Source organism: Melozone crissalis, unplaced genomic scaffold (assembly GCF_028551555.1).
Source record: "Melozone crissalis strain CALT ecotype California unplaced genomic scaffold, PUWL_Pcris_2 ptg000013l_1, whole genome shotgun sequence".
NCBI lineage: Eukaryota > Metazoa > Chordata > Aves > Passeriformes > Passerellidae > Melozone > Melozone crissalis.
This window is the reverse complement of record NW_026535791.1, coordinates 49,583,632-49,594,946: the sequence shown is the minus strand read 5'-3', so window position 1 is coordinate 49,594,946 and position 11,315 is coordinate 49,583,632. Positions and strand designations below refer to the sequence as shown.

The 11,315-nt window shown below is 40.3% G+C and overlaps 1 protein-coding gene across 1 annotated transcript in view; it reads right to left on the bottom strand.

Moving 5' to 3' along the window:
* Positions 1 to 870: 870 nt before the first annotated feature.
* GRTP1 (growth hormone regulated TBC protein 1) overlaps positions 871 to 11,315 on the bottom strand; it is a 34,614-nt gene continuing 24,169 nt past the window's right edge. Inside the window, exons 6-8 of the mRNA XM_054271770.1 lie at positions 3,970 to 4,142; positions 3,672 to 3,857; positions 871 to 1,562 (exon numbers count right to left, since the gene is read on the bottom strand). Coding sequence (XP_054127745.1) covers positions 1,473 to 1,562; positions 3,672 to 3,857; positions 3,970 to 4,142 — 449 coding nt within the window. The 3' untranslated portion in view covers positions 871 to 1,472. The remainder of the gene's footprint in view (positions 1,563 to 3,671; positions 3,858 to 3,969; positions 4,143 to 11,315) is intronic.

Below are 11,315 nucleotides of genomic sequence, written 5' to 3'. Positions count from 1 at the left end.
CTGACAGTGCTGCTAAGGCTCTAAGGACTGTAAATGACATTTCATGTTTGATTCTGAAGTTGGCCTCTTACCACAAAGTAGGAAACTCACACCTGCTGTGTGCTTAGTTATGTGCTGGAAACGAACCTTGGTGTTAAAGGTTCCCTGACTCCCTCCTGCAAGGAGGCTCTGGTGTTAGCAGTACCAGCTCTGCAGGGCAGGAACTGCACAGAACACTCCTGACCAAGGGACCCTAATGCAGGGCAGCAAGGCTGGCTTTGGACCAATGCCCCATGATTTGAAGGTAACTGGAAGCTGAATTTTCCTAGGAGTCAATAGTGTTTCCCAATACCTGCTGCCATGCTAGGAGTATGTTACTGCTACTGTCCTCATAATTCAGTACTTGAGGAAAAAGTGTATACCTGGTACCATAAAGGATAGGACAGCTCAGAGTCACTGCAGAGTAACAGTCTTGAGTTGTCTAGAAGAGCAATCCTCTACTTCCTCTGAAAAAGGGGAATTTTTTTTCTGCTGAGGAATGAAAAAATCTCAATGTGCAAGCCAGGGGGAAGCCACGTTGCACGAGGAATGAAGAGAGCTTGGAGTGCTGTTTAAGGTGAGGCTTTCCAAAGTAGTTGTTGCACATGGAACATAAAACCCCACAAAGTGCTCCAGTTGTCTCTCGTTTCCCCAGCTGGAAGGAGAGAATTTGGCCACGAGAGGGCTCTGTACGGACAGGAAAGCAATTCCCAGACTCCTGGCCCCAGCAGGGCTGGAAGTGGCCCGGTGCCAATACAGACTTAGGAACTGCGCCGTGTCTTCCCTGTCAAAGAAGTCTATTCGTGGATGTCTTTACAAATGTTTCTCCTCAAATTTTTAGGGCCACGGGTGTGGGAGAACTGCACTACAGCTGCTCCATCTCACACTGCATAGATCAACTGCTAGTGATGATCACTGATTGCTCTCTTGCCCTGTACTTTGCTCTATTTGAGTTCCTTAAGTGAGAGCAGTGAGGAAAAAGATGCTTGTATTCCATCCGATGACTGACAGGACTCAGATCACATAATTTACTCTACACCATGAAACAGGTTCTGACAAATTAAATTAATTTATTTTGTACAAATGGTAATAGTGTCACAGTTAACACAGTAATACATAATTTTTTACATCTGTTTGCTTTTAATATTACAAAATTCCCTGGGATTATTTATTTAAAAGGAGGGTCCTCCTGACATTGATCACATTCTAGTCTGAAGATACCTTAATCCTTAAAAAATAAAAACAACACACCACCAACAAACAGTAACAGAACCACCAGTTCCAGTTATCAAATCTGACATACAGTACAAAGTGTTAACACACTTACTTAAAAGGCAGGAAAAATTGGTCAAGTGTCAATTAATTCATGGAAAACTTAAAGTGTGCTTTAATCAGTGCAACTAGAGGAATGTGTCAATTGCTGTAGTATCTGACCACCTGGTTACATCTGGCATTTATCCCTGAGAAAGCACCTTCTCCCTGCAAGTCTCTCGGAGTTTGTTGATTGTTGCCATGGAGAAGCTTCCAGGATCAGCAAATATTTTCTGAGGGCAAAAGAAGAAAATTGTTAGTTAAAATGCTGGCTTTGGACAGCATGCTAAAATTCTCTGAGGTGTCAAATCCCTGCTTCCATGTCCACACTGTGAAATTGCTCACTGCTCTTTGGCCTGCCTGTAACAGGGTAACATCTTCATCTACTGGGCTGTAAGCACACAGTAAACCTGCAGCTCATAACAAGTGCAGTAAGTTGCACAAATAGAAAACTGGGTTTGAATGTGTGTCCAGTTGAGATTATTTTAGATGGCTGGTGGTAGAAAGTGGCAGATTTAGAACATATTAATCTGTCCTGGGTAATGTGACACAGCACTAGTGCACTTCTTGTGTGGTGCCAGCAGAGGTGGTTCAGGCTCTGGAACACAAAGAAACCGGTGTCTTCCTACTGCAAAAAATCAGTTTTAATCCTTCAGGACACACTACCTTTGCTCCTCTTCTCTACCAGGCTTCCCAGAGCAGTAATGGATATGGATGTAAGGACTTGGTGGGTGCTGAATGCTAGCACGCATCTTCAGTTAGTTTTTTTCTTTTGTTTTCACTTGTTGTTACAGAACAATATATTTGTTTCCACTACTTCACCTAGAACTTCTGAGTGAACAAAACTGAAGCAAAGCTCCAGATTTATGCACTTTAAGCTACAGTTAAGGTGTGTGGGCACCTCAGTTCTCTGGAGCTGTTATATGACAGCTCCAGTGATGAGACTGTAATTGAACCAGTTCAGAACAGCTTTCTGGCAAAGAAACCTTCAAACTGAAGGCTAAGGTTCTCTTCTGGGGAGGAGGCACAAAGATACCTGCCATCACCTCTACTGCTACTAACACCTGTACTGCTGATAAAAACCCAACAAACATCCAAGCACAAAAGTTTCAAAGTTACAGAAGATAAACCTAAATTGTTTATCTGTCTTCAAAGCCCCATTACTACAATAAATAACAGTTAAAATGCTTTTACTCAAGGTAACTGCAAGAAAAAGGTGGTTGATTTTCTAAAAATAGCTGGTGTAAAATTTAACATAATTAAAGGGGGGGGGGGGAAGTCCTTCAAGGACAAGTGTTAGCATCAGCCTCTGAACAGGTGTTCTTAAGGCAGTTAACGTTTAATAAAATTCTTATTCTAAACTGTTTATGGAATGGAAAAAACCCTCACACATCTTCCTTCTAAATTAAAGCTGTACCTGTGATTTTTCTCTTGCTCCTTTAATTAAAAGACTTCAAAGTGTCAGTAAGTTAAGCTAACTTTTCTTCTATATGAACAATAATGAAAGTGTAAGTGACAGCCTACTGTGACTGACCTAGGCACAGAGATGTGCCGTGCGCATGAAACACTTTGAGGGGTAAGTGTGACCCTCCAGGACGTGGGTTTGTGCACACTGAGCAAACAATGACAGTGGAGTTGACCAAGTGATTTATGACAGATGTGCTCCTGTTACTTGTTCTGCAGCTACCACCTTTTATATTTCCAGCTCCTGAGATAAGCCCTGAATCTAATGTTTTATACTGATGTGGCACCCACTGTGTAAATAATTTAAAAGAAATTGCTCACTGCAATTTCTTAGCTTGCAGACTGTCATAGCACTTGGACCTTCAACTTGATGAGTTTCTGTCTGGAAATAAGAACCTGCCAGCACCATCTTGTTCTAAACAGAATTCTGTGTGTTCAGGCACTACAGCCAATTACCAGTGCAAATTTAAAATTCACTTTGTGCTTATTCTACAATACTGTATTTTCAGTTCATCTGAAAGTGAACTGCACAGGGTCAATATCCACAGTTCACTGGAAAAATGCACTAAAATTTTATTCTCATCAGACTTCCTGCCTTAACTGGTAAAAAGGGCAAAAGGAATTTTTTTCCCCTGTATGACAGATAATGTGGATGGATTTCTATATATGGAATTAGATAACTATTAATATTTAATTGATAATAATTACTAAATATAAATTATTTAATATATGTATTAGAAAGGTTTGAGTTTCTTATTTAAAAAACAATCCTAACAGCTAGGTTTCTCCTAACTGTATCCATCTTTTGCTCAGTGAAAAACATTTCTAAGTCAGTCTTGGTTTTAATTTGGAATGACTAAAAGCTGAAGAGAATTTACCTGCATGAAGCTGTGACACTCTGTTACAAATGTTCCTTTGGTGATCTGCTTAAATTTATCACAAATGTCAGGGAAATTCGTGGCTTCCAAAATAAAAGCTTGGTTTTGCTTAATCAATGTTAAGGCCACACGGAAGATGATCTTTGACCCTTCATAGAATAAACAATCCCATATTCGGAGCACAGTCTGCAGTAAAGGAGAGAATTCAGATTAACCTTGGTTTCCAGTAAGCAATTACTAAAGCAGTACAAATGAAACAAACAGGGGTGTAGTAAGAGAACTTTATGTTACCAGTTACCTCCACTGGGAGGATGTCAATGAACAGGCATATAAACCAGCGTGACACCACTAGGGTCCACATGACTCCGTGTCTTTCCATCAGCTCTGCCACAGCTGGAACTTTCATTTTCACAAGTTCTCCAAGGACTTCCTGATCAGTTTTCAGGCCCAACATTGCAGGACTGTAATAATCTTGGAGAGAAGAAATCAAAACTCAGGAATCTGTGCACATAATCCTTTCATGAAATTGAAGAGAATGTCCTCTGCAGCTGAACACTGAATATAAAGGCACTCTGAGCCTAGGAATCCCTAGGTGAAGTAAATTAACCCACAGCACAAAGATCTCTGCACTGTGGTCATAGAGCGCTGCTTTTTCAGCCAGACTGATCCCTCCACACAAACACTTCATTCATTCATGCCTACTGAAGTATCTTCTTTCTCTCTGATGTTTTTTGGCAATGCATTCTTCCTTCCCAAGGAAGGATTGTTTAGGTGGTTTTTGACTGCTAGCTTAATCTACAAAAGTTTAAACAGTTCAGTATTACCACCACCTCCTTCCTGTGTGGGGGGCTGCACAACTCCCAGTCCACACAACACCCAGAGAGGCAACACAAAACCCAAACCACCACAATAACCTGTAGCCTTTAGACCAGGTCCAGTCAAACTAGAAACGCAAATTCCTCAGAGCATCGGCTGTGCAGAGATGCTGGACACTCCCCATCTTCTCAGGAGTGACCTAGCCATTAAGGTAGGAGTTTTTCTCTCCTCTCTCTGAGTCAAGAAAATCCCATTTTTCATTGAATAATTCTGAAACGAAGTGAATTACAGATTGCTCAGGCAACATCTCTTCCTACTTAATTTACCTGCAAGACAGGGACTGAAATAAGACCTACATTCCTGCACTTGGGGTCACTGCAGTAACTGGTAAATTCCCAATTAAGAACAATAGAGCACTCTGGCTGTCAGTCCACAGCCTGTTTGTCAGGGTAAGCAATTTCATTACCAAGGTGCAGGCAGAATAACAAGCATCTCAGCTTTATAAAGGAGTAGCTTTGGGTATATTTAAGGAAAGAAAAAATGTTTAAATTCATAAGTATTCAAATGCCCCAGTATGACACAAGAATTACACAGATGTTTAAGAAACTCGTATTTTGGGTTTATATGCTGACAGAAATATTTGAGCTGGATTTGGCTGCTCCAGTCCTGGGAAGCAACTTTTTATAGTTCATGAGCACTTTGCTGACAAGACCTATGTTGTTAACCTTTGTTTATGGAAAGAAATCAGTGGTAACACAAGTGCTTTTCTATGCCTTCCTTTCCTCCACTGATTCTGGAAAGCTGCAATTCAGGTTTCTCTGTCTTAACTGGCTTCTACCAATGGCCCCAGACACACAGCACAGGCCAATGGTTCATACAGAGGTGAAGGAATCAGAGCAAAGTCTATTGCCTGAAATAATCTAATAAAGCCTCCCAGTGTCACAGGTAAGTTTAAAAATGCGTCCAAACTATGCAGGACATCTGTAACCACTTAACTTCCTGTAATGTCACAAGAGCAGTTCAATATTCCACTCTTTCCTGTGCCAATGGTTTACCTGAACAGACATCCCACCCCATGAGTTATTTGCTCTACATTTGTTCTGTCCAAACTCTAGAACACCTACAGAAGTTTTTAATGGTACTACAGAGCATCATATTCAATCTTTAGGAACTTAGCTTTCTGTCTGAGTTCTCCCTGAAGACTGAGATGTAAAACTCCTCTACAGACCTAACAAGTCAGTGCCACTCAAAAAATTCTTTAACCATCTGCCTTTCAATTGCTTGTAGGGAAAGCTCCAACACCTTAAACACAAAAAATCCCATGGAAAAGTGTACTGAAAACACACCATGACCACAGTACCAACACAAAATCCTCTCTTTCTGCATATGTTGTATTTAGTGCTGTGCTCATTTTGAACTGGAATGCAGTAACAGTAACATTAATTGGCTGAGTACATATTTTTTAATGTAATACTTTTTTATTTTTAATTTTTTTATTTTTTCACTTGCTGCTTTAATGCAAGTGAAATCGTCACATCTCAAATAACAAGTGGCAGAACAAGCCCTTTCCCCTTCCTATCCTTCGTCCTCTCATACATCCACAAACCATTTTTTCCTCTTTATCTGTGCTCCTGAAACAAGTGAGTACTGAAATCTTCAAGTTACCACTGGCAAATGTCCTCAGGAGGAAGGCCAGCAGCCCACTCGCTCTGCTGCAATCATCTGATACACTGAAAGCAGCAGCAGCTGCTATTTTTAATCTGTACAGCACAGTAAATGTCACGCTCTCAGGAACACAACTGGACACGTACCCAGCTCTTTGAGAGCTGGGAAGCAAAAAGTTAACCTACAGATGATGTGGATACTTCACAAATTACTGAAGCAGCCAGGAAGCTTTGGTGTAAATTAAACTTTCATTCAAGTCTGTTAGATTGTACTGCTGGAGAGGGAGAAAAAAGGAGCTATTCATCTATCTGGGGCAGCCCCCTGCTGTTCCTGGTGGAGCAGGAGCAGCTCCCATGTGCCCTGGGACACAGCACGGCAATGTTCAGCCCAGCCCTGCTGCAGAACCAGTGGGAGGAGTGATAAACGATTTATGCAAATACCAATAACTGAGCAGCAGGGGTTTTCAGGATATTAGCTGCCAGTTCACAACAGAAGTTAGGTTAAAAGAATCTGCACCCAAGACATATTTACATGTAATTGTTGTATGTTAATTATAGTTAATGTAGGTATTAATTATAATTATTACACATAATTAATATGTAATTACAATTTTCTATTTATTTTTCCTGTATATATACTTTTATACATAAATGTATATATATAAGATTAGCTCCTCAAATTAGGAAAGCCACATTTTGGAAATCCTTCAGAAACATTCCTGGAGGACCTTATATTTGTGCAAAACTTACCCACAGGTCACTTACAAGGAACACCTTTCACAGTCCACGTCTGGTTTCACTAGGGAAAATGATTTTGTAACTTGGTTCAGTGCCTGAGTGCTTGGTAACATTTAACCCACATGGCTCTTCTGTTCCCTTCTTATTTACCAGGGATTCCCAGTCATTAAGCCTTGTGGAAATGTCCCCTCAGCAAAAATCCTGCAGCGCTCCCTTGCTGCAAATGCTTCACTGTGTGCCCTACTTTCCTAATATCTTGTAATTGGCTGCTCTGCCCAGAAGTCAAAATATCCTTGTTTTTAACCAAGTCTACACAAGCCTACCTCTCCCCCACACTATAAAGCTGTTTTTCAGAAAATACAGTGCAGGCAATTATTTTTACTCATTTACCATGGAAACACATTAGCTTTATATTCCTTACATATCTTACATCTTACAAACTGTTTGGAAATTTTAGATTTGCATGATCCACATTAAATTAGCATCTTAATTATTTTTTCCCCTCTCAATAACCTGGCAAAATACTGAGCAGTTGATGACCCAGAACAAACCTGAGTCAGTAACTGCTCTCAATCTTCCACTTACTAATTAAAAAAATAGGCTAATTATATTGTTGATATCTGTTGATCTAGGTGGTTTATAGGAATGTCCTCTGACAAAATACCATTCCCCTGAAAAAACATACATAGCCAGGTTGTTTCCTATTTTCCTTCAAATGGTCAAACAGAAGTGATAATTTTTAGGTGATCACAAACTACATTATTTTTCATCACGTTTTCTGGAAGGCGAGAAATGAAATATTGCATTATAAATTATTATTGTATTATTAATTTATTACTAAATTCCAGAAAAATACCTATATGAACATCAAGTTTCTCAATATGCAATTTGGCATTTTCAAGTGCTTCTGCAACTTGATCCAAGGCTTTCCGTACTTTCCTCTCAGCTTTCCCTTTGTTGCTTACCCGTATGCTTTGCCCAGTCTGTTCTGGGTACCTGCCTAAGGATTTTGGATGCCTTGCTACATTTAGGAGTGCCTGAGAGTATAACAGAGGGCAATGTGAGCAGGATCCCACATGGAATTCATCCTGCCAAGTGCTCCTTCCTCATCAAAATCCTGACCCTGATCAGCAGTGTAGCCCTGTGGCTCTGCTGGGATCATCAGCTGCTGCTTCTTGGAGTCAAGCAGCAAACAGGAAAAGCCAGCTTCGCCAGCTGCCAGCTACTTTATTGCTACTGTACAACACAGGTGACCACATGAAGGGACCTTTTCCCTTGTTCAAAGGGCTTTTTGTTGCTAACACTGCACTGCCTGTGGCATGCAGTCACTGAGCTGGAAACCTGTCCTGGCAGAGACACTGCTAACACCACATTTCACTGTCTCCCTGTCACGATAGGTAGCGCCTCTGGATCTTACCAGCATGTCCAGGACTAAGACATAACTGGCTGCTTGTGCTCCAGAACAGTAATAAGATTTGCAGGAAATAAGGATAAAGCTTGTAGGGACTCTATGACCTTGTTCTCTGTTACAAATAGATTAAGAGGTTCCAAAAATAAAAGTTTAAGAAGCAATACTCTTATAGTCTTAAATTATCTCTAGGAGTCAAGAGCTACACAAGTTGAAAAAAAAAATCCTTCCGGTCTGTTGTGTATATGTCAGGTTAAATATACACATTCCTATGGAACTAAATCTGTAAGTGCTACAAAAATACCCAAAACAAGACCTCAGCTCTGCTGCTTATCTTCCAGCATTTCTATAATTTCAAGAGCCTACAGAGCCCAGCCTGGAACAGAATGATTTGTCTCGGATATCCAAACCAACTGGAAAGTTAAAAATTGGCTGATTTAACTTTTCTCACAGTCCACACAATGTAAAGTATTTTATTCACAAGAATATGTTTATAAATGTCCATGAGAACTGGGATGGGTGTGTGTGTGTGTGAGATGATAGTAATGTTCTCTCTTCTCCCATAGTAACAGAAATGGTTCATTTTTATACCACCAAGCACCATTCAATAATGTCTCCTTGCTGGAGATACCATTTGCCACCGTACCTCACTGAAATCCAGGAGGGAAACAGAGCAGGCCTAAGGGCTGGCACAACAACTCAGAGGTTTCCATGAACAGAATTTCATGAAAAGCACTCCATTCTACATTTCCTACGTTTCAAGTCAAACCCAAAACAGATTCCATCATGTGCATTTGTAGGGGGAAAATATAAACATTTAAAACATATCAGCTTTTGTGCCTTCTAAGTATCTACATCAGGAGCCTTACATTAAAAGCCGAACAACCTACATTTGGGAAGAAATCAAGCCACAACAGGAAAAGGAGGAAACCCAAGAGTACTGCCAATTCTTTTGCAGGATCAGGCCAGAGTGACCCCTGCAGGTGTCCTGGCCAGAGTGATATCCTGCAGATATGTGGTTAAATGGCAAGCTACAACCTCTTAACTATGCCATTTTTAAAGCACAAGTTCCTCATTTTCTAGGGAACAGAAAAAACAAAGACCTCTAACAAACCAAGCAACAGACCCAAGTTATATTTTATCTCTTCCTTCAAACTAAACTGACTGAACTTCTGTCCTGGGGTACTGAACTCACACAACAACCAGCATTAGCTGTATCATTCACAACTGAACATTGGCTTTAAGAAAACATAAGGAAATCAAATTTATTTTGGATGGCTGAACTATCTTTAAAAAAATGGGAATGCAAGCATTTTATAGATCCTTATTGGTTGATATTGAGATTACACAGAATTTAGAGTAATGTATCTTGAGAAATTACTTACTATTAACACCTTTCCAGCAGCACAAAAAGGCAGTCTTTGTTTCTACATAATGCCATCTGCCTGTATTCATCTTTTGCTTCTAGTCCCAAACTTGGAAAACAGATCCCAGGGAGCTGAAAGAGCCTTTGGTTTCCCATCTGCATTTCACAGAGCACAGTGGGATTCTGAGCAGATGTAGTAGCTACCTGCCATTTGGAAACTGAACAAGGATGCTTGTTGATTAGAAAGACAATGGAAAGGCAGGCAAAGATGTCATCCTTCCAGACATTACAGAAGACAGAGACGAAATACAAAGAAACAAAGACTCAATGTATAACTCCTCGGAGAAACAAACTGAAGTTAGCAGCAGGTGTTTGGAAAACACAAATGCAACTTTCAGACATTCGAGTTACAGAGAATGAAACTGGCTATTTTAATTATTTATTTATGCACCAGTTCTATTATGTGTTGCTCAGTACAGACATTTGCATAATTTAAAACTAGTCCAGCCTAAAGTTATAGATACCAAACCACTCCCATATAGCTTAGATATGACTGAGCAAAATACTGTTGGCCAGCTCTCCTCTCCTCCCTCTCTCCCCTCTCCATATCTGCTACCATTGGAGTGGCTACGTTTGTGCATAGCAGTTTTTCACAGTATCACTGAGCTGACAGACACACTACACACAAAATATTCCCCACTGGCTGTTTCCAAATAGCCTGGCCTGACTCCAGTCATTGCACCCCATGAATATTGCCTGCCTAAAGAGCTGCATGCTTTGGAGAAGTCTGCAGCTTATGGGGCTGACCCAGGAGCCAAGGCCTTAACTCTGAAAACCCTTTGACAGACTTTTATCACCAATGTCCTCAGAGAGGAAATGCAAGAACAAGCATTGAAAACTACAACTGCTTATCATGCCTGTTGAGGAAACAAACTTTAAAAAAAAAGCTTACCACTGTACAATGAGTCTTAATGACTGATGACTTCAGCTGAATAAGGATTCCTGGATCTCTGTTTGTAACTCCTCCATGGGATTAGGAAGAATAGGTATTTTATCAGTTGACCACACTGACAAGTTATTCTTAACAACTCGGCACAAAACACAGCAGTGATATCCTCTCATGCTTAAGAAGAACCCCATTCTTACTTTCATCAGCTCTTCACAAGAATGCTAGTGTCACACCATGGGGGCCGCTGAGCACACAACGTGAGACTGGGACAGAAGCACCTTAAAACACAGAGCTGGACCAGCACATATACTTCTAACCAAGGCTGCATTTTCTAAGCATCTCTCTCAAACTAAACATTCACATCTTGTACACTGAGGTAGACAAAAGTCACTACTGTACATGATTTTCTTAATTTAATTTTCTTAACTCCCAGCGCACATCTCCTTACACCAACACATTCTTTATGTTGCTACCTGTGCTGCATGTGCATTACACAATATTTTGAAACAGTATCAAGTCAGTGCTTCTTTCTACCATGACATATTTTAAAAAACCGAACACTTAACAGAGTTGAACTTTTGAAAAACTCAATTTTGCAGTATCTTAAGTTGCAAATACAATAAAAATCCAGAGTAAGCACATCATAGCTCAAAAACGCCAAAGCAATCCTTGGATATATTCACTACTGAAGAGAGAATATATC